The sequence below is a fragment of the Lucilia sericata genome, unplaced genomic scaffold (assembly GCF_015586225.1).
Source record: "Lucilia sericata isolate MDLA Ls3-8-SP2 unplaced genomic scaffold, ASM1558622v1 Contig000679F_arrow, whole genome shotgun sequence".
NCBI classification, from domain to species: domain Eukaryota; kingdom Metazoa; phylum Arthropoda; class Insecta; order Diptera; family Calliphoridae; genus Lucilia; species Lucilia sericata.
In genome coordinates, this window is record NW_023994683.1 from 166,494 (window position 1) to 189,979 (window position 23,486).

The window sequence follows — 23,486 nt, forward strand, 5'->3', positions numbered from 1 at the left end:
AATTTCTACATCCAACTTCATCACTGAATAAATATCATTAGAAAACTTGATCATTGATTAAATTTCATTAAAAAAAACTTGATCGTTGATTAAAATCTTTAAAAAAAACTTGATCACCTAAAATTTTTGTAGAAAACTTGATCATTGATCATATTTCTGTATAAAACTCCTTCACTGATTAAATATCTGTAAAGAAATTGATCACTTATCAAATTTATACAGAAAACTTGTTTACTTTTGTGCAAAATTGATCACCGATCAAATTTTCAAGAATTTCTCTGTGATTGTCACTAAGAGATCTTGTGGATGTAGGATTGAAGAAGATGTTAATATAACATGAGCTCAGCAAAAACTTCTGGGGCTACATTTAAAAGCTTTCTCTTTTCCTTTTATTGGTTTTCTGGGTAAATTAGTTGTCCCTAAAAAGAAAACTAGTCTCAGTGTCTCTGAAAAGAAACTAGTACATATTAATTTAAAAGTTTGAAGATTTTAAATTTTTGCGAGGAAGACATTAATTTGATCTGTTAGATGATATACATATTATATTTTGATAAGTTTTTTGAGTATATGCTGAAATCAAAGTCTTTTAAGGAAGAAGAAGAATATGTTCCATGAGCTAAACAGCAATCTTGTGGCACATTTCAGATATTGGGAACATTATGTTAGAACATGAATTGTATGATTCAAGGAAATTTATAAATCTTGTTATTCGTTTAAGCTTGGTGATGAGGTTGAAGCGCTGTACACCTAATTTTTGGCGGAGAATTGAAAATACTTCATTATAAAGGTTATGCTAAAAACGAAATGGAAAGAAATTATACTACACATTTAGCATATAATACATACCTCCAACTCTGGACAAATCTCATCAACTTTTAACTTCAGTTGTAATCATTCTGCACTCACACACATATTACTCTCATATCGTACACACATGTTTGTCGTTATGGAAATCCACATACTTCAGCAGTACCCAACAGCAGTCATCAATTCGACGTACATTCGAGGAATTACAAATTCAAATTGTTGTATATAATTTTTATACATTTATTTACATTTTTTTCTTCTTTTTTAAATATTATTGCTGGAGTAGTATTTTACTGTCCATATGAATGTTGAAATATTTTGTTTTATTTTTCAGATTGTTTTAAACAGTTAAAGTATCAAGTACACGACTCTTACAACGCGTCTTTGATGGTCAATTTAATCGTGTTATATTTAGTTTTTTTTTTTATACTAGAAACAACAAAGAAGTGCGTAGAGATCCCCATTTTGCTTTCATTGAAAGTGAAGCTATTCGTATTTATTCTTTCAAGAAATACTAAACCACTACAAAGAATTTTTTTAAGAAAAAGTTAAAAAAAATGTATATAAAAACTACTTTTAAAACCCTTTAAGAATACTAATTAAGAAATTTGATGATTTAGCAATAAATAAAATTTAAAAATTATAAAACGTTGCGTTAAGTGTTAAAGAAAAATTTTTTTTTAAATGAGTATCAATATGTATCATTATGTGACATTCTGGTTAAAATATCTTTATAAAATTATATGTTTAAAATTAACCACATTTTTTGATAACACCGGCTTTAAAAGTCACTATTTGTGTGAATTTAAAGATGAATCTAATAACAGAAATTACATACCCAAAGTTAAGGGTTTGCCTTTGGTTGGCACCATTTTTGATTTAATAGCTGCAGGAGGAGCTCCAAAGTAAGTGAAACATATTAAAAGCTAATCTATCGAAAACTAATTGTAGATAAGTGATAACAACAAGATCAAAATTGTACTATTTTTATAAAAACTTGATCACTTATCCAATTTTAATAGAAAATTGCATCATTAATCAAATTTTTATAGAAAACGTGACCATTGATCTAATAATGATCATTAATCAAATTTTCATAAAAAACTTGATCATTGACCAAATTTTCATAAAAAACTTAATCATTGATAAAAATTTTTAATCCAAAAATCATTAATCCCATTTTTATAGAAAATTTGATCATTGATAACATTTTTAATAGAAATCATTGATAAAATTTTTGTAGAAACCATTGTTCAAATATTTATAGAAAACTTGATCATTAATCAAATTTTCATAAAAAAAAACTTGATCATTGACCAAATTTTCATAAAAAACTTAATCATTGATCAAAACTTTTAATCCAAAAATGATCTTTAATCCCATTTTTATAGAAAACTTAATCATTGATAAAATTTTTATAGAAAACTTGAAACATTCATCAAATTTTATAGTAAACTTGATTATAAATCAAATTCTTATAGAAAACAAGATCATTATTAAATTTTCTTTTATAGAAAATTTGATCATTGAAGAAATTTTTATAGAAAACATGATCGTTTATCAAATTTTTATAGAAAACTTGCTTATTGAAGAAATTTGTATAGATAACATGATCATTGATTAAATTTTTATAGAAAAACATCATATTTTTATAGAAAACTGGATCACTGATCATATTTTTATTGAAATTTTTATAGATAACATGAATTTTCATAGAAAAACTTGATGTTTTTATAGAAAACTGAATCATTCATCATATTTTTATAGAAAACTTAATTAATAATACATTTTGTATAAAAGTCTTGATCATTGATAATTTTTTTAGAAATCAAAATCATTGATCAAATTTTCATAGAAAACTTATTATTAATCATATTTTTATAGGAAAGTTGATCATTGATTAAATTTTCATAAAAAAGAACTTGATCATACGGTTGTATAAAGAACTTGATTACTGATCAAAATGTCTGTAGAAAACTTGATCACTGTTTAACATATCATTTGGAAAACCTGATTACAAATGATATTTATGACTGATATGATCGTTCATCAAATTTTTTGTTTAAACTGATCAAATACAAGTGATTTTTTAAAGATAATCAGTAACAAATTTTTCTACCGAAAATTTGATCAGTGATCATGTTTTTTTTTTTTTTTTGATAAATAAAATAAGTCGTAAATGTCCACTTTTTAAATAAGACATTCAGTTAAATATTTGTGTACACTTTTCGTTCTTTATAAATAATTAATTTGTTTTATTTAAAATTCTAAAAAAAATCAAATTTCAATTTCAGACTACATCTTTACATTGACAAACGTCATGCCGAGTATGGGCATATATTTCGTGAACGTTTGGGTGGAACAGAGGAGGGTATATTTGTGTCATCTGCAAATCTAATGCGTGCAGTATTTATTCATGAGGGTTCATATCCCCGGCATCCATTACCAGAAGCTTGGGTATTATACAATAAAGAAAACAATTGTCAAAGAGGTTTATTCTTTATGTAGGTTTTAAAATTTGAAAAACTAAGTTGATGTCGAGCATTAAGATTAATCGAATATATTATTATTTTTCTTTAATTTTAAAAGGGATGGTGAAGAATGGTTTCACAATCGTCGTATATTAAGTCGTTTACTGCTCAATGGTAATCTCGATTGGATGGATTGGCATGTTAGACAACAGAGTAATAGATTAATACAAAAGTGGTTACGTAAATGTGAAGGTCAGCCAACTAAAGGTTTTATAATAGAAAATTTGGAAGAACAGTTATACAGATGGTCTATAGATGGTGAGTGTTTTAAGTTTTACATTTATGTATGATAGAGTTCAAGGTAAATTTATATTTTTATTTTGCATTTTAAGTTATCATATCTGTCATGTTTGGCGAAACTTCGGATTTGGAAATATTAGATATTCAACAGGCTGTCGATGAATTTTCAAATATTGTTCACAAAATATTCGAAAGCAGTTCACCTTTAATGAATTTCCCACCCAAATTAGCCAAAATGTTAGGTATGAAAATATGGCGTGAATTTGAAAAAAGTGTTGAAGAAGTTTTAATCAAGGGCTATCGTGTAATTGATCTATTCCTGGAACGCACTTCAGCCTATCCTGGTGGTCTTTATGAAAAATTACAAGAGGCTGAAGTTCCTTTGGATATGATAAAACGTATATTTGTGGATTTGGTTATAGCAGCTGGAGATACAGTGAGTAAAGTGTTTAAATTTAATATTTTTAAAAATAGATAATAGAATGAATGACCACATTAAAAAAAAAAACTTGATCACTTATCTATATTTTATAGAAAACTTGATCAACACTACAATTTTTAATAGAAAACTTAATCATTGATCAATATTTTATAGAAAACTTGATCTCTGAACAATTTCAATAGATCACTGATCGATTTTTCTATTTATTTTTAGAAAAAATTGATCACTGATCAACTTTTAATGCAAATTTAGTTTATTGATCAATATTTTATGAAAAAATTTATTTACTGATTAACATTTTTTTAAGAAAACTTGATCGTTGATAAAATTTGAATAGAAAACTTGATCACTTATCAATATTTTATAGAAAATTTATTCAATGATCACCATTTTTATAGATAATTTATTTTTTATAAAAATTGATCAGTGATCAAGTAAAAAGTTTTGTCAAAACAAGTGTCAAAAAGCTGAAAAGAAATATTCTATTTTGTAAAAAGAGAACATTTATGAAATCTTTAAATTGATGTGCTTAACAGACTGCCTATTCCACTACCTGGGCTTTATACCTGTTGTCACAAGATGAAAAATTACAAGAGAAGCTGTATGAAGAATACAATACCAACACCCATGATACACCCTTACTAAGAGGTCTAATAAAGGAAACACTACGTCTTTATCCGGTAGCACCATTTATTGGCCGATACATACCACAGGAATGTATGCTGGATAATAAATATCACTTAAAAGAAAATGTAAATTCCAAAAAAATTTCTGTTAATTTTCTATATACAATTAATAATATTTTCCGTATTAGTCCTTGGTGTTTCTGTCACTATTTACGGCTGGTCGTGATGCCAAGCATTTCCCGGAACCCTTAAAAGTAATGCCAGAACGTTGGCTACGTAATGAACAGACTGGTGAGTTAAGAGCGGTATATGAAGCTCATGCTACTTTACCTTTTGCCATTGGAAATCGTTCTTGTATTGGACGCAAATTGGCCATTAATCAAATGCAATATATGGTAGCCGAGGTAACTATAATAAAAATACTTTTATATTACCTTATAAATAAATATTATATTTTTTCTTTTAGATGGCCAAACTTTTTCATTTAAAATGTCTTAATAGCACACCCATAGAAAGTATCTTAAGATTGGTTACCATTCCCAATCAACCCATTAAACTATTAATAAACAAACGCTGGGATTAAATTTACCTAAAGTTAGTGATAAAAACAAATTTTAAACAAAATTTAATTTATACTTTCTAGTTTAATTGTTAAAAATAAATTCTTTATTGATAATTTTTTCTTAACAAAATAGATTTCATAATTGTTAATATTATTATATTTTGCTTTGGACAAGTTACGCAGACACTACGATGATATTAGGGCCATAATAAATACATAAATTAGGGTTATAAACAATAAGATTGTTAAACCAAATGTCGAAGAGCCCCAGAAGAGGTAACCGATAGCAAGAGCTAAAAATATTAAAGCTAACGAACGATAAGAGGCTAAAAATCGTAAACATAGACGAGCGGGTACTTGTTGTTCACACAATTCGCTTACACCTGAAACATCACAAGAAGCTGTGCATTAGTGTAGGCCATAAGTTATTCTAAAGTATTTTAAATGAATAAGAGTTACTAACCTCTTGGTTTATCGAACCATTGTGCGGTCATGGGAGCGTATAAAATTTGACGTGATAGTTTACCAACAATATCCGTACGATTCCAGAGAGTTTGCAATTGTTGGCCATACTTTAGAAGAGGACAAAGGACGAAAGAGAAGAAAACAAATTATAGAGTTGTGTTTATAGTAGTTATTCACCACAAATTGGGGATGTTTGTATGATTTAATTATTGATATTCAAAAATAAAAAAAAAAATATTTTTTGATGAAAATAATGATTGGGAAAATGCTTCATCACTCGAATTTACATAAAAGATTAAAAAAAGATTAAATTGTTACAAAAAACTTGAACAATTGAACCAAAATTTCTATCGAAAAATTTATAAAATGATTTGTGATAAAATATCTATAGAAAATTGGATCAGCGATTAAATTTTAAAAGAAATTTTTATAGATCAGATATTTTTAAACTTGATCATTAATAAACATTTCTATTGAAAACTTGATCACTCATCAAATTATAATAGAGAACTTGTTCTGCGACCAACTCGTTACAGATTATTTTGGGCAATTTCAAGGTTTATAAGACAGAAAGGCTCTGATAGAAAGGTTATCTTAGAATTTAAACCTTTATAGACCGATGTTATAAAATTAATGATGAGAATAAGAAGATATGTATAAAGATATTGTTATTAAAAATCACAGATTGTCCTACAAATTTAAAAACGTGATTAAACTTACCTTGTCATTAATACAACAACAAATTTGATGTAAAATGCGCACCAATACCTTTACTTCATATGTTTGTATAGGCAATAGAGCAGGATCTATGGACGATTTAATATTAGCTAAATTGTCCATCATTTGTCTAGGCGAAACACGAGAAATATCTAGATAATCACTATTGTCATATATAGAGAAATTGAAATTGTCATTAAAACTGGCACCGGCGGATACATCCAATTGTTCCATAGATATATTAGGTAAATCAACCTGAAATTTTTTATAAAAAACATGAAAATCGCCACTAAAATTTATGTATATAAAAAAATCTTACATCAAACATTTGACACAATGAACGTACAGCCACCGACAAAAAATCTGGTATTTTATTAATTTCCTGTAATTTTAACTCTTCGGGAGATTTGTCCTCAAATAAACTAGTAAAAAGTTTCTTAAAGAAACCCAACGACTTACGACGATCCACTTGTTCACGACGTATAGTTTGAATTTCTTGTAAAATGTACATGCGTGAGATATGTACGGTTTTAATAAATTGTTCTATTTCCTGGCGTATGACAGGACCAAACATGGGTGTGTAGACATCATCATGATAAAAACTATCAGTCCAATCACAAGAACCCGGAGTAGAGCTTTAAGTAGAATTTATATTTCTTTAAAAAATTTAGTTTTAATGGTTAAATACTTACTTCAATAAGGTACTGTGTTTGCGTGGTGATTCAAAGGATATTGAACTGCCGGCAAATGATTTTTCAGCTTGATACAGTTTTTGTGATAAACCCGGTTGACTGAAAACCTAAAATAATTGTTAAGGTTTTGAATTTAAGCTATTATTGTTTCATTAAAGACTTACCTTAACCAAACGATTTAACATAATGACATTGGGAAAAGAAGTAAAATCTAATCTTTCAAAACGTGGTAATATGTGTACAAAGATTTGAGTGTAAATGACCAAATTTTCAGCTATAAAAGAATCAAATCTACTGCTGATAGGACCGTCCATATTAGCCATACTGTTTGAAAATAAAACAAGGGGTATAAATTCATATCCATATATTTGTTTAATTTTTTTTTAATATTTACCCATTATTTTGCCATTCAAACCTGTAACGCCAAGGTTGTATATAGCTTAGCCATAATTCCAAAACCACTGACAAAGAACTGTCTAATGGCCATCTTCCAATAATGCTTTTGATGAAGGGATAAATGCGTGGCTTCATCATGGGTTGAGCTATTTTACGTAAAGAAGCCATTGCTGTTTGATCTAAAGCGGCAGAATTGGCAAAGGAATGTGTTTGTTTTACCAAAATGCGCACTACACGTATAAATTCACTACTGGGTAGATCCTAAATATAAAACAGTGTTATCATTGATAAAATTATTATAAAAAACTTGATCATATTGATCTGCAAATAGTTTAGACAATAATGTGAAATAAATGTAAAATATAAAACAACTTACCCTCGCCTCATCGATATCATAACGCAACCATGTGTCTATGAAAAAATGCAAAACCGATTCCGTTCTCCAGGCATGTGCCCTTGGCGATGAATCCACACTACGTTGATTCATTTGTGACATATTATTGCCATACAAACTATTATTCGACTGGGGTATTCTTAGATATTTAGGAGATTTTTTTGGTTGTAATTGTTGCACTGGCATGGGTTGTGGTGCCTTAACACTGGTACATATATTTGAGGGCATAACCATGGCATCGGGACGACTGGGCAGGAAATTGCACAAATATTCCGCCGTCAGAAAGAAATACACAGTTTTCATGCGTTCATTGTGTACTTGTAAGGCAGCCGGATACATTTTGTGTAATGGATATGTGGCGTGTATTACAAAATGTAATATATAATAGTCGAAGGCATTGAGAGATAAGGAAGCGATTTGTCGCCTTAAGGGATCGACATTTATCAGGTCGGCATAAAACATGTTGTATTGCCCAGATTGCAACAATTCAACTAATTTGTGCTGCAAATTTACATAAAAAGTTATAAAATTTATAGATTTCTTACTGCCACATCCACTTACCGGCAATTGTTCTAAAGACAATTCGAATTTGATGGCTTCATTTAACAAACGATAGCATAAACGAAACATTGGTCCCATAGGGGCAAAAAAGTTATGCAGCATGTCAAAACATTGTGGCGAATTTTCCTTTGTGGTGGCCCTTAAGCCCCAACCCAGGCCACCGGTGCCAATACCAAAAACAGATTGTACAATTGAAGGAAATATCTCTTGAAGTTCTCGTAAATTGCATCTTTCAAATAGTATATTCAATTCTGTACATCGATCCAATAAAGGAAAACTAAGCAGTTCAAGGATACGATTCTAATAGCATAAAAATAACAAACAATAAAAAAGCCGCATTATTTATTTTGTTTTCATTTCGCACTCTCTGTTGCTTGCTGCTCCCGCTCTTTTCACTGCCGAATACTTACGCCAATATTTTCATTATACAAGGCCATATTTTGATGGATTCTTTATAAATAATTTATTCTATAAAACTAATAAATTAAAACGTGAAGGTTTTGTAATAAAAGTTTCCTTTTCCAATAGTTTTTTTCTTAATAATTGAGTTTTTTCTTTTGTTTTCTTTACACAAACACAAATAAAAAAAAAAAATTTCACAAAAACTGAAGACTTCAACCAAAGTAAATTTATAAAGTAGACTCATTTGAACAGCTGACTATTTTTTTTAAACTTGCTATTTGTGGACTTACTTGTCAAAAATGTTTATGTTGCCATATTTGTTTTCATTTTAACGCTTGCTTTTGTACAAATTTCTGAGTAATTTGTTGTATTTAATGTGAAAAAGTGTATTTTAAGTGTATAATATTTTTAAAAATGTTCTAATTTTTAAAAAATAAAGAAAACTCTGTGACTTTTAATATAAATAACAACATATTTTTGGAAAGTACAACAATAATGCCATATTTTCCATTAATTATTGGTTCATTTTTGTAAACAAATTTTGACAAGTTAGTATTTCGAACAAAAACAAATTGCCTGTGGTTTTTGTAGACGTTTGTTGTACAACAACTCGTGTCGCTACTTTATTAATTTACTTTGACTTCAACAAATGTGTGTAGCAGGGATGGAAAATTGAGTACTATTGTTCTTTTGTAGTACTTTTGCTTTCTAAAAGTTTTTATAAATCAAATCGTATTAAGGATTTTATTTGATTTATTTTGATAAAATTTGTTAAAAACATTGTATGGTACTTAGAGTTTTTGTGCGACAAGAGTTTGTATTCAGTACCAAATATAAATGTGATTTTCCATGCCTGTTCTGTGTGCGTGAAGTTGACAATTTGGGAATGTTATGGAATAAAAACATTAACATGTAAAAATAAATGAGAATTGAAACATTAAAAAATAATGAAAACAAATATTGAATTAGATGTTAAAATAAGCTGACTATGAAAATTTCAAAAAGAATGTTCTTAAATAATATAAAATAGAAATATGTACTACCTATTAGGGTTCTATATATATCTGACTTTGACTTTTCAACCAAAAGTGATAGATGGTTCGATTTGAAAACCCTAATACTTTCTGTTTGATTTTTCGGAAAATACAACTCTGTATTTCTGTTATATTTATTTATCCGGTTGCCAACGGAAACTAAAATTTCGAAAAGAATAAACTTCATATATTTTAACTAAACTATTCATTTATTAAATATTAGACTTACTAATCTAGAAAAATCTGCAAACTAATTAAAATAACATGGAAGTAGAAGTTGAAGCAGCCACTGTGGGACAATTTCAAACTCTAGTACGTTACAATAATCCCGTGCTAGTGGTTAAACATGCTGAAAAGAAAACCATACCAGCAGAATTGGTAAAAGAAATACTGAAAATGTTTATTAAATACAAATTCAAAAATTTCACTTTAATTTAGGAACTCAAACGACCCCAAACTGCAGGAGCTCTATTGGATACCAAAAAGGAAACAGAAGAAATTTTAAATTCTATACTACCACCACGTTGTTGGGAGGATGAAGGGCAACTGTGGCAACAAACTGTTTCAAGTACACCGGCTACTAGGCAAGATGTCATAAATCTGCAGGAAATGTTGGATACACGTCTGCAACAAACACAAGCTCGGGAGACAGGCATATGTCCCATACGTCGAGAATTATATTCACAATGTTTTGGCAAGTTTTTTTTAAGGACACACATTTTTAAATATTATTTATGTAACATTTTTCTTTTAGATGAAATCATACGCCAAGTTACCATTAACTGTTCCGAAAGAGGTTTATTACTTTTGCGCATACGTGATGAAATTGCCATGTCCATGGAGGCCTATGAAACTTTGTATTGCAGCTCGGTGGCTTTTGGTATGCGTAAAGCTTTACAGGCCCACGAGGAAAAGGAAATGTTAAGAGATCTAGTTAAAACCTTGGAAGCGGATAAGGAAGCCTTGGAGGAAATTATCAGTGATATGAAGTTGAAAAATGAACAGGCTGAGCGGCGCAATGCAGAATTGCGTGCTTCAGAAGAGAAAAAATATCAAGAGGAAATTGCTTTCCTAAAGAAAACCAATACACAACTAAAGGCCCAGTTGGAGGGAATAACTGCGCCCAAAAAATAAGTTTATTTTATCATTGACTTTTATAAGTTTTTATTTTAATTTCTTAGAAAATCATAAAAATATATTAAAAAATAGTGATTATTCTTTTGCTTCTGTACTTGTTTCCGCTTGCTGCTCAGGTTCTTCTGTGTTGTCTTCATTAGACTCTTCAATTTCCTCAGAAATTTCATTTACAATAGGTGTAGGTTTAAATACTTTTGGTTCCGCCTTTTTCGCAGTATTTTCTTTTTGTGCACGTTTAGTGGGTGGTTGTTTTTCTATAATTTCGTATTCGATTTCTGCAGCTGTTTCCTCCATAGGTTCATCTTCTTTTGGCAACTCTTTGTAGATCTCTGTTTCTGCATTATTGGGTAGTTGATCTTTTATAGTTTCCATTTTTTTCATATACATTTCATAAACATATTGCGTCATTTGTGTCATATTATTAATAGTAATAATTTTCTCTTCGGGATTATCATTGGTCATGCGTGTTGTGGGATATGATTCGTTTTCTACCAGCTGTAGTTTTTGGGGACGCATTGTTAGCTGCAAAAAAAAAATAAAATAAAATCTTAAAATACTTTCTGAACTCAAAAAATTCTCCCTACTTACCAGTTTAAATGTTTGCTGTAATTCTAAACAGTTTTTAAATAATCCTACTCTGCCAAAGATGTATAAACCTAAACGGGCACGACTCATGGCCACCACCAAACGTCTGACATCTCTAATATGACCTACGGCTTTTGTGCGCACCAACGATATCAATATGTAATCATTTTGTTGACCCTGGTATTTGTCCACCGTGGTGATTTTGTGAGGCCAACCAATTAAGGGATTACTGCCGCACCTACCATTAATGACATCTCTAATCAAATGTTTCTGACCATTATAGGTAGTTAAAATAGAGATTTTCTCCGCCGGATAACCAATAAGTCTCATATACATATAAACAGCCACTATGTATTCCGCTTCAGCCAAATTCTGTAGCAAAGCATTCGAAAATCATTCGATTAAAAAAGTTTTCATTTATTTTTATGTTTTGCCTACAAACCTGATAAAAGTAGGGATTAGGTTCCGTTTCTCCCACTCCATTAAAGTCGTCCACATTTATCAGTTGATAGTCATGAAGTAAACCAGCATTTGCTCGACGATATTCTTGAGTTTCTAAAATATGCTGCAAATCATCCAATTTCTTATAGCGCCATTTGTATAAAGAACAAATACTAGATCTAGCACGACCCTGACCATCCAAATCAACTGTGGGTACACCCAAACGCACTAGCCTAGTGAATAGACTCTGTTCCATATTAGAGTACTTTTGGAAGGCCATATTTTTAATCACCGGTGGCAATTGATGATGATCTCCTATCATAATCCAACGTTTGAGACGATTAAAACCATCCATAGGATTTTGCAACAGCAGAGGTATAAATGTTTCTATTTCTAGAATTTGTGCAGATTCTTCCATAAGGATATTATCATAACGAAAACCTAGATTTACTAATTCTTTGCGTTTTAAAGCAGCATGAGTACAAGTCATGGCTATTATCTTAGCCTCCTTGACCAAAAGATACTTGGAACGATCCAATCCAGTGCGCAAAAGTTCAAACGCTCTAAATTCCTCTAGTTCAGTGAATATATGTGAAATATAACGAAAACAGGATTTGGCAATATTCATATAATCCTCATAACTTTCACCCTTAAATAAAGGTTGAGGAGCATCATCAAAGAATTTATTAAAGGGAAATTCTTGTTCAAACAATTTACGCCAAACACTGGCATCTCCGCTTTTCTCCGCGGCTGCCGCTTGTGTTTGAAATTTCTCCCATCTGGCCATAACATTGTAGAGATAGAAATATCCCGCTGTTTCACAAGTGTAGGCATTATCACCTCTCACTCCTAAAGATTCTTGGAGTTTTTGCACTTGCTGCAATAAATCTATACGTTTAGCTAAAACATAATTAACGCGACCATAACGACTGAAATCTTTTTCGGTCTCCAAGGCCTCTTCACCATGACCCAAACGCAATAAATGTCTTTCGTCGATATCCAAGGCCATAATCTTTTCAAAAAGTTGATTAAGCGCCTGATTGGAATGTGTTACAATTAATGTACGTTGATTGGGATGATTGTGATAGATATTGGAAATGATTTGAACTGCTACATCGGTTTTACCAGTACCAGGAGGACCTACAACCACGGTCAAACCAGGTTGCATACCAGCACGTATAGCTTCAACTTGGGTAGGAGTAAAGCGTATGGAGTTTCTGTAAAATGGAAATTTAAAATTGTCATTCAAATTATAAGAGTTCTACTATTAAATTAATAAATTATTTTAGGCTCGAGTTCAAATCCTACATAGGACAAGAAAATTTTACAAATTAGATCAAAGTATACGAGATTTTTCAGTGTGGCATCATTACATTGTTTTGCTTTATTAAACTATCTCTTAGCACTATCTGCTTCGTTTTCCTCTTGTTGATTTGAAACTCGTGATCGATTCCTGCCTAGGGCAGGGATTTTATAACAACGTTCTACTTACTGCTTGGGTTTGTTACCCAAATAGGGACCACGATTCTCAAATTTATATGGTTGTACCACAATCGATTTGCTAAGCTGTTGCTCCTCCTTATCTTCAGATGCTTCTTCCGATTCGTCCTTTTTCTCCGCCACATCTTCAAATATCAAACGAAAGGGGGCACTACGTTGTTCCTCAGCAACATCACATTTAATTTCATAATCAGGAAAACTTTCGATAATATGTTGATACGAAAGAAAAGTATCATTGAAATCCAAATTACGTTCCTAGAAATACCAATGATCACTCACTAAATAATTAAAATTTTTCTTTCTTCTTACTTGATTTGGCATTTTGGAATAGTGAGCAGCACTAGGATCACCATAGCCCAATAAAATATCATGCAACCAGGCGGGTACCACACATTCAGTGTTCATTAAATGTCTGATGGTTTCTAAAACCGCCTTGAAATTATTTTCCTTAGGTTTACGTCTCATTATAATGTTAAAGCTTTCATAAACGTCATCTCCTCCCTTTGGAAAACAAAAAAATTTATTTCAAATCCCTCAATATATAAATATTTCCAATTCACCTCTTGTAAGGAATCCATATCCAAGCGATATTGATTACAATCCAACCAAACGCGATAAGTTCTTTGTTCACCAGGTAGTTGAGGTCTTGGATCGGGACCATCTTCTATAACTCGACCATTAGCATCCAACATACCTTCTACTTCACAGCCACGTACATAAACTAAACCCACTTGTGGAATAAATGGCTCACGTGGATTGTATTTTGTACCTAAAGTTAAGATTTTAAAATAATATACTCAAACATATTGCTAAAGTCCGCTTACCGTAAGGTTTTGTAGGCTTAACTGTTATCAAAAAACAAACATCATGTTTGCGTAGATTTTCCCATTCATCCTTAATCTCCTTGCGTACCGATAAGGTTACACCAATATCTGCACGCACTCTAGAAGGTTTCTTTTCTCCAATGTGAGGTTTAGCCACCTCCACAACAGCAAAAGAGGCTATAGGCAAAGCCATACGAGCCCAACCACCAAACACTACATCACCATCTTCCGATTGCCAAGGTAACATACGACTCACCGCGTCCTCAATATCTTGACGAATTTCATATGTGGATTCCAAGCGAAACAGATTGAAATTCCTCAACAAATAATCGTGTAAAGTTAAAAATTGTAAATTCAATTTTGGCAAAGCCAAACAACCATCTCCTGTAAAATATTCTGATGGTACTATATTCTCATCCCAGATTATATCTTCGGTAGGATATAGAGGCATTTCATTGAGAGCATCCAATTGAGAACAACGTTTTTCATGTCTTGTTATTAGCAATTCTTTTAGGAAGTCCTCATCCAAACGATGCCATTGAAAAGGTGGTTGCAATTCATCAGGGACTAGATTTAAGAATGATGCTATTTCTTTGAGCGCCTTTTCATTTAAGCTACCAAAATGTTTTTCCAAAGAATCACGTGAATCTATGCTGGCCACATTGGATAGAGCGAATAATCTTAAATCGGGAAATTTAGAAAAGGCGGCTCTTTGTAGGGAGGTGATTTTCTTATAATGGATTTGTGTCATATCATGATCGGTTAAGGAGTCTCCGGTCACATCATTGATTTCGAAACGTGAATAGAATTTTAACATATCCAATAGCTAGGAAGGAAGAATATTATACAAAAGGAAGTTTTAATTTTAGGTTGTTTACATTTTTGTTAGGGATTTAACACTTTAGAAAACAATAAAGACAAGCTGTTCCGATTTTCAACTAAAGGGGTTGTCATTAAGAGCGACGCATTTTGAGAAGTCATTGAATACTATATTGTTCAAATGTCACGACTTGAGCATACATATCGACCGGAATATCTACCGGTAAACTATAACCACAGGTTCTGATAATGCATCTATCTAGCTTAGCATGGGGTTATGTCGATTAAAAATTTATTCTTTAATTGTGTTTATTTCCACGATTAAAACCCTAAGTTCTTACTTTACAAAATTAAAGCTTTTACGAAAATTTATATAGGTATTTACTTTTATATCACACTGTTCGTTTCAAGAACATACATTTACAAATCTCCTTACATACCTATATGGTATTTGACATAAAAGGAATATTAAACACGCAAACCACAAACAAACAGACATACAAATGGAATCCTGTAAATATCGTACATCTACTTTTATGGATAGAAGAAAAGTTCCAAAGTAAAAACAAACACATAATATTGGAATGAAAATATTAAAAAATACGAAAAACTCCATGACAACAAAAAGTAGTAGTAACTACTTCTTGAACAGCAAATTCTATGGATTAATGAAAACAAAACCAAAAAAGGTGTAAAATACACATGGGCAAAGGTAAATTTAGATTATTGGAATACGAAATATGCCGGCATTTAATATTTTCCCATAACAATTAAGAAATGTTCTCTCTATATTACATACTAAATACATTTATTTTTTGAGTTATTGTTGCAAAATCTTTGAAACACATGCCGGTCTCTACTAGGTCTCTGGGGTCATTGTTTTTAATAAAAAAACACTCTGTACATTACACAGATTGTTTGTTGTATAGAAATGTGCAAGTCTATTACTATAAATTATTTATTTCCGTACTATTTAATTACGGAATTTTGATACGATGGTACACAAGAGTATAGTGTACGCACGCACACATTACAAAGCCAGACTTGACAATAATTAACTATATTTTAAAATTGAGTACAAGATACTGAAAAAATAGAGCTAAATTAACTTGATAAGAGAGAGAGGTAGAGAGAACGGGCTAACATTACACAAAAATGCAGACATACAATAACAGGAATGAGAAAAAAGTGTGGTCTATAGTGTCGAGTATAAAATAACGCTAAAATTATATTTGTAAAGTACACAATATTTCAAATAAGTTTTGAGTTCACTAAGAATTTCCCAAAAGTCACCATAAATTGTAAATGCTTTGAGATCTATTTCTTAGCCCCAATTATTTTGAGAAGGAACAAATTATCACACTGGCTGTCAAATTAATGTACTACCAAAATAAATGATCTATCAGTTCAAGCTAGCTTTATTTTTTCATTGCATGATCTATATTTGGACAATCACTACTACTGAATACTAGAGATTAGCTATTTTTCTCATCTTTAAGCGAATTGACCAAATGCTATGGGACACGTGATCAATCTATACTGGACAAACATCAGACGTGCAAGATCGCAAACCAGAATTATAATTTGTTGGAACCTTTAAGGCACTGGTCCCCCATTAAATATCAATGAGGGAATCCGATATGGACTTTTGGAATAATGAAAAGGTGGGTCAAGAGGCCTCAGAGATTATGGGCACAACTATACAAAATTGGACGAACGGATTCAGACGAATGTAGAGCAAGCGAAGAAGACAGTGAAGCTCTGGAGTACTTTCTTTTTTATTACCAAGTTTTTGTCGAAATTAGATCCAATTATCTGGGGAGCTATGTTATTTCAGAATACCGATTGGAAAATTCTTAGGGATTATGTTCAAGAAACTGAGTTTTTTTAACATTGGACGATAGTTACTTTCATAGATCGCTATATAGTGTTTTTCCACTAACTTTTTCCATGAAAAGGAGCGTATAACAGCGACGATAGCGGCCTCGGATCTGATGAATTAGCAAAAAAATCGACTTTATACTAAAAAAAAAAACAAAATTTTAGTGCAAAAATCGGGTTTTAGTGAAAAATAGGGTTTTTGGTGATTTTTTTTCTGCAAAGTACTTGAAAGCTTCGAAAAGATAGTTTCAATGTGCTGACAACCCTCGCCAAATTATCTCCCCTAGATGTAAGGGTATGGAATGGTTGTCCAATAAGTAGGACATTGTTTTTGACATGAGATGAACGAACATAACACTTAACCTCTTTAGACTTTTTACTTTGGGGTTACATTAAGAACTTCAGCGCTTATGACATTTGTTCTTAATGAAAACCCCTAAAAATTATCCAATAAGATCCGTTATAAATCCCTTTTAAAGTTTAGATCAATTATTAAAATTTTATATAGTTCAATCTGGTAAGAGAGTAAGAAGTCCCTTGGGTACAACCGAGATACATTGATCAACAGGATGGTAATCAATAACAATAACAAACTATGCTCAGTGATCTAATCTCGAAATAAATTCGTGTGGTATCTGACCACAGTGTCCTTTAAATAATCCTGTCAGTACTTAAAAGATCACCTTTATTAAGCAATAAATTTTATCTGGAATTTTTTCAGAGTAAGGGTGACAAAACGAAATACAGAAGAAGTATGTCATATATATTAAGCTAAAAACCGCTAAATTGCCAACACCTAAATGTATAGAGTATTTTAAGAGAATAACAAACAACATTATGTCTCCAAATGGAAACTCAAAGCAAGAAGTTAAAAATGTTAAAGTCAAAATAACAGTGAGTAGCTGACTTTCGAATTGGATGGAAATAAAATGTGAACAACTAGAGGATACGAAAATATTTAGTACAGAATTAAAAAAAAAAATCAACATAATAACATTGATTGTATACAAAAGTATAATGTTATTGTTAACTAATTATAAATAAACAAAAGAATACAATATAATAAAGGAAATTGTAAATAACTTAAATTTAACAAGAGCAACAAAAAAATTATTGTAAATTTCTGTAATACAGCCTACAATAAATTTAAACAAAAGATTAATGCAGCGTCAATGTTTAAGTATTGGTTTTGAAAAAAGTAAAACAAAAATATTTAAGATTGTGTCGGCAAATGATTGAGTGTTCAAAGTTGAGCAATACTATCACACAAACTCAAAAGAGAAATAAGAACCGATAAAGAGAGCAATTAAATGAGTGAGTTTTAAGGAAATTAAATGATCAGAAGAGCGAGAGAGTGAGAAACTCTGATCTTGAGTTTTGTATTGCATGACGATGACGTATTTAATAGATATTTTGTGTGGTTTGTTTTAAAACATTACAGATGTTATTTAGCCAGTTAGTCAGTGGAACAGCAGCAGTTATTTCTAGTTAATAACCAAGTTAAAAACAGCATGGCCAAAATATCCATAAAATGGTTAATCTATACATTTTGCATATTACTACATCAGCAGACTGCCACAATTGGAGCAAATTTACAAGAGGAAAATCATATTGATGAGGATGTAGTTTGGGTGAATAAATGTTGTGAAAAATTCGAAATACGTATAGATTCGGTATGCAGCCAGGTGAATGAAAGTGGTAAGTGGTGTGTACCTATAAACATACATACAAACATATGTACATTTCAACAAGACGACGCGTCAAAATAAGTGAAGAAGGGGAGGGGAAAAAGAAATATGTAATAAAACAAAAAAATTAAAAATAAATGTGGCAAACCGAAAATAATTGAAGTAAAACATAAATAAATGAAACATGCAAACATTGAACGAACAAATATAGCGCCAAGTTTTAGATTACACACGACTTTGCGAAACAAACATAAAATGTTTAATATTTTTTTCTGTTGTCTCTTTTGTTGCAGAATACTTTCAACCCATGTTTACCAGCTACAATGGGGAACATAATATGCCGGTAAAATTCAAATTTGTTATTGGTTTACCCGCTTGTGGCTCAATGCAAACTTGGCCCATTTATCATTATCAAGGGGTAAATAGTTATTTAATATTGTATGTATGTTTGGTTACTAAAATAATTGTTTTTTTTTTTGCTTTTCTTTTAACACTAGAGTGCCGATAAACTGGTTTTATTAGATGATGGTAAATTGCGCCACTATACCAATACCGCCGACGAAGCCTCGGATCCTTCTATGAATGACTATGGCGACGAAGAGTTGGCTGAAGAATCTAAACCTTATTTTTATGATTATGGACGTGATCAATATTGTATAGATAGAGTAAGTACCTACGTACATATGTTATAAATGATGACTAATTAGATAGATTAGTTGTATCAAGTTTAGCTTAATTAAGTGATAAATGTTTAAAATATTTGTATTTCTATTTAAATTCTAGGCCATTTCTACGAACGGTGATCAACGACAAGTGTTATTTGCTAATATTTGTTTAGCTAAAAAAGAAATCAAATGGACCGACTCAAGTTTTTTGATGCGTAAAATCTTAAATCCCATTTTTCATGTTATAGCGCTGGTAGTATTGCTGATTATAGCGATAGTTTATTTTATATTGCCGACTTTGAGGTGAGTTATGGAAATTTTATATGATAAGATATGTTGACTATTAATAATTTGAGAATTTTCTTTAAATTATCAATTATTTCTAAAATTTTCCTTATTTCATACAGATATTTTCATAAATTTGCCAACTTTTCGATTTATTAAAAATTTGGTCTCTTATTTTGAAATTTTTATAGTTATCAATTATTTTCAAAACGTGTAATCGACAATTTTTAATTTTCTTTAGAAAAATATTCAAATTATCGAAAATTTATACCTTTTCTTTAGAAAAATGTTAAATTATAAAAAATGTTTAACTTTCTTTGAAAAATTTTCAAGTTATCGTTCATTTTCCATAATTTTTATAAATATTTTTCAAATGTTTGATAATTTTAAAATCTCCAGAAAAAAATCTTAGAATTATCGATAATTTTTCGTTGGAAAAATATATCAAAATATTAATGATTTGACCGATTTGGAAATTTTCTTAAGAAAATATCGGAATTCACATCTATCTATCTATATATCTACCTATCTATCTATCTATCTATCTATCTATCTATCTATCTATCTATCTATCTATCTATCTATCTATCTATCTATCTATCCATCTATCTATCTATCTATCTATCTATCTATCTTTCTATCTATCTATCTATCTATCTATCTATCTATCTATCTATCTATCTATCTATCTATCTATCTATCTATCTATCTATCTATCTAGTATACATTTTTTTTTGCTTACTTTACTTTTCCTTTTACAGAGATCTAGTGGGCAATATAATCACCACAATTGCCGTTTGCCTGATGGTAGCCCAGGTGGCCGATCTAGTGCGCATTTTTACGGAATTTACCAATCATGTTTCATTTATAGTGGCCGATATTATTCTATACTTCAGCATATTGGCAGCCTTCTTCTGGCTTAATAGTTTTGGCTATTACATCTGGAAAACATTTCGTTCGCGTAATGTTTTTCTCAGAGTAACAGATGCTAGGAAATATTGTTATTATTCAGTATATGCTTGGGGTTCTACGGCGTTTATGGCGGGCATGGCAGTATTTGCACATTTCTTTTTAGATGCTGACACCTATAAAAAACAAAATGTGGTGGCCGAACAAGAAACCATGGGTTGGTTGGGTATAGCTATATTCTTTGCTCCCATAGCCTGTACTATATTGGTGGATATATTTTTCTATGTAACCACATTGAAGTTAATAAACCGGCGTAATGTTTACGGACGCATACAGCATAAATTAAAGGCCAAGTGAGTAATTAAATATTAAATTAATATAAATAAATCATATTGATTTAATGTAATCCATTTCTTTACAGTTTCATTATGTTTTCGTTAATGCTTTTGATTATGTCTATCAGCTGGCTGTTTTTATGTTTATCTTGGTTAAAATTCGAAGGTCTTTTATATGCCCACATTATTGTTAATGCCATACAATCTCCCCTACTGCTGTACATTTGTGTTTTGCGACAGAAACATGTTACGTTTCTGCTCAAAAAATCTTGCTGTTATAATGAGCCGCCTTCAACAAATGATTGGGGCGATGAAATGCATTATATGAACTGCAATGATTATTAGTTTTTAGGACAAAAGTATGAACTGATTTTTTTTATTTTATTTTACACTTTGAATTTATATTGAAAATATAATGGCAACTAAACGTTAGTATTAAGTTTTACAAAAGAAGTACAACTCGTAAAATAATTCCAATGCTCGCGCTGCTCTCTATTTAGGTTTTCTTTATGATTTTTATAAATTTTCTTATTTTTTATATTTAGCAAATATTTTATATTTAAAGGGATATTTTAACTGACTCACCTAAATATTAGGCATTTATTGTATTAAAACAAATTTATCGAATAATTTATACATTGAATGTATGAAAATGTAATTTTAATTGAAGTCAAGATGATAATAAAATAAAGTGTACTTAATTGATGTTAAGGTTTTAACAAAAGAACAATAAAATTTCGAAGTTGAAATAAATTTGTAGAATCACTCTGGATCAACGGCGAAGCTTACTGAGGACTGGTTGAAATTGAATCATTATGGATTTTATAAAAATAATTAAGTTTTGGAATTTCATAAAATTGAATTGAATCATTATGGATTTTTTCAAAAATAATTAAGTTTTAAAATTTCGTAAAAATGTTGAAGAATTCCAAAATGGATTCATAATAAATTTTAAAAATTCCAACTTATTTTCGAAAAAATCCTAAAAATGGTGAAACAAATCTCTAAATCTTGAGGATATATAAAGATATAATTTTAGTTTAAAAAGCTTTTAGATGTATATTTTAATTTAAATTCGTTCTTAAACACGAAATTATATTTATTAAACACAGGAAAGTATCACAAATTTCATAAAAACTGCAGAATTTCTCTGACAATCACAAACATTTAAAAGATTTGAAAAATGAACTCACTCACCTGACCAAATAATTTCCCCTCTGGTCTCTGAACCAAATTGCTTATTTGAGCACGAACCAATAAATGAGAATCATCCAAGACAGTATTGAAAAAACGTCTTGTAGGCAGTAAAGCCTCCAAATCAATCATTAATTCCAAGAAGCGTTCACAATACAAGATCGTATGCGAATCTACAGGACCCTCCAAAGGTAAATGCTCCAAAACATCTAAAAATTGTATGATAAGATTTTGCAGAAAATGTCTTTCCCATTCTACATCCGGATTCTTTTCGTTCTTTTCCTTTTTCTGTAACTTTTTCCAAACTCTGCGCCATTCGGGTATAGAGCGTAGCTCCTGCTCCAAACGTTCTAAAAAATATAACAAAAAAAATTTGAATATAAATAATAAACAATATTTTGCAAGATTTTTCTTACTTGGCTGCAAACATGACCACATGGATAAGGATACCAAACGTCTAATTTGATTGCGGCACAATTCGATTTCCATGCTATTAAAACAATGATTAAGAAATACCACCAAAGCAGTTTTCTCTCTTAATTGTGTCTTACTGTCCTCATTCAAACACAATTCCAAAACATGACGAAAAAATCCTGCAAATTCTTCGGCACGCTGCTCAAATGTTGACCATACTTCTACGCGTTCTCGAAACTTTTCATTTACCATAAAAACTATAGACATCAAGTGGGCATGTGAGGCAGTGGAACGTTTATAATTGGGCCATAGATATTTCTCAAAATATTGACTAAACTCCAGCATAACAATACGCCGGGTGGGATTTTTATGTTCCACTATTTCTTTTAAATAGATATCATCCACAAGTTGGGCATCGTAAGCTTCATGAGAGCCTTCTGTTTCCGGAGACCAATATTTTGAAGCAATCTGTGAAAATACATATTAGTTGGAAATAAGTAAACGTTTATTTTGGTTTCTCATTGAATCGTCATACCTCCCAGATAACATCTGCACTCAATTGTGATACGGTCATTTGTGCTGCTTTTTGTGTTTTGGCATCCACGCCTTGTCGTTCTGTCTTGCTTTTATTAACATTTTTTAGCTTCATTTTTACAGATTTTTTATAAAAAATTAAACAAAACTAAAAATTATTTTAACACGATTTCTCTGGCAGCAGCAAAAAATGTAAACAGAAAAGCGGCATGTCAAATTAAGTCAGGGTTGTTATAATATTTTGTTAACAGGGTGCTTCGAATATATGTTTGTTTACCTTTTTAATTGATTATGGCAACACATTAAATCCGGCAACGCCGCCAACTCAACAAAAATCATGCAGTAAGTAGTAAAATACTTTATAATTCCCATATTCTTTTTTGGTTTAAATTAAGAAAAAGTGCAA

The 23,486-nt window shown here is 30.8% G+C and overlaps 5 protein-coding genes across 9 annotated transcripts; 3 read left to right on the forward strand and 2 right to left on the reverse strand.

Annotated features, from left to right (window-relative positions):
• Positions 1–989: 989 nt before the first annotated feature.
• LOC119607240 (cytochrome P450 315a1, mitochondrial) lies at positions 990–5,245 on the forward strand. 3 transcript variants are annotated; one of them, XM_037961086.1, is made up of 9 exons: positions 1,010–1,028; positions 1,142–1,253; positions 1,428–1,712; positions 3,102–3,311; positions 3,397–3,596; positions 3,671–4,014; positions 4,557–4,772; positions 4,835–5,050; positions 5,113–5,245. In XM_037961086.1, exons 3-9 carry the CDS (start codon positions 1,492–1,494, stop codon positions 5,227–5,229), a joined length of 1,524 nt encoding a protein of 507 aa, XP_037817014.1. In that variant the 5' UTR covers positions 1,010–1,028; positions 1,142–1,253; positions 1,428–1,491; the 3' UTR covers positions 5,230–5,245. The 3 variants fall into 3 exon arrangements, with proteins under 3 accessions (XP_037817015.1, XP_037817013.1, XP_037817014.1); XM_037961087.1 differs by lacking the exon at positions 1,142–1,253 and having other exon boundaries at positions 990–1,025; XM_037961085.1 differs by having other exon boundaries at positions 997–1,028; positions 1,142–1,712.
• A 30-nt stretch (positions 5,246–5,275) lies between these two features.
• LOC119607252 (sphingomyelin phosphodiesterase 4) lies at positions 5,276–9,058 on the reverse strand. 2 transcript variants are annotated; one of them, XM_037961102.1, is made up of 10 exons: positions 8,844–9,058; positions 8,434–8,733; positions 7,855–8,373; positions 7,477–7,739; positions 7,247–7,406; positions 7,083–7,189; positions 6,710–7,025; positions 6,394–6,645; positions 5,672–5,780; positions 5,276–5,591 (listed from the first exon to the last, which is right to left on the reverse strand). In XM_037961102.1, the coding sequence occupies exons 1-10, from the start codon at positions 8,868–8,870 to the stop codon at positions 5,395–5,397; spliced, it is 2,250 nt and encodes a 749-aa protein (XP_037817030.1). In that variant the 5' UTR covers positions 8,871–9,058; the 3' UTR covers positions 5,276–5,394. The 2 variants fall into 2 exon arrangements, with proteins under 2 accessions (XP_037817030.1, XP_037817029.1); XM_037961101.1 differs by having other exon boundaries at positions 5,276–5,609.
• Positions 9,059–9,995: 937 nt separating this feature from the next.
• Positions 9,996–11,081, forward strand: LOC119607236 (putative inner dynein arm light chain, axonemal). The gene is made up of 3 exons (XM_037961079.1): positions 9,996–10,247; positions 10,308–10,563; positions 10,624–11,081. The coding sequence occupies exons 1-3, from the start codon at positions 10,134–10,136 to the stop codon at positions 11,001–11,003; spliced, it is 750 nt and encodes a 249-aa protein (XP_037817007.1). The 5' UTR covers positions 9,996–10,133; the 3' UTR covers positions 11,004–11,081.
• LOC119607233 (RNA helicase aquarius) lies at positions 11,006–23,289 on the reverse strand. The gene is made up of 10 exons (XM_037961076.1): positions 23,082–23,289; positions 22,549–23,014; positions 22,136–22,482; positions 14,357–15,182; positions 14,093–14,301; positions 13,842–14,033; positions 13,525–13,787; positions 12,034–13,249; positions 11,595–11,963; positions 11,006–11,528 (listed from the first exon to the last, which is right to left on the reverse strand). The coding sequence occupies exons 1-10, from the start codon at positions 23,193–23,195 to the stop codon at positions 11,082–11,084; spliced, it is 4,449 nt and encodes a 1,482-aa protein (XP_037817004.1). The 5' UTR covers positions 23,196–23,289; the 3' UTR covers positions 11,006–11,081.
• On the forward strand, positions 17,950–21,668 carry LOC119607235 (probable G-protein coupled receptor Mth-like 5). Of its 2 annotated transcripts, XM_037961077.1 has the most exons (7): positions 17,950–18,370; positions 18,498–18,754; positions 19,038–19,162; positions 19,242–19,409; positions 19,528–19,712; positions 20,456–20,956; positions 21,025–21,668. In XM_037961077.1, the coding sequence occupies exons 2-7, from the start codon at positions 18,568–18,570 to the stop codon at positions 21,281–21,283; spliced, it is 1,425 nt and encodes a 474-aa protein (XP_037817005.1). In that variant the 5' UTR covers positions 17,950–18,370; positions 18,498–18,567; the 3' UTR covers positions 21,284–21,668. The 2 variants fall into 2 exon arrangements, with proteins under 2 accessions (XP_037817005.1, XP_037817006.1); XM_037961078.1 differs by having other exon boundaries at positions 17,964–18,754.
• Positions 23,290–23,486: the final 197 nt, after the last annotated feature.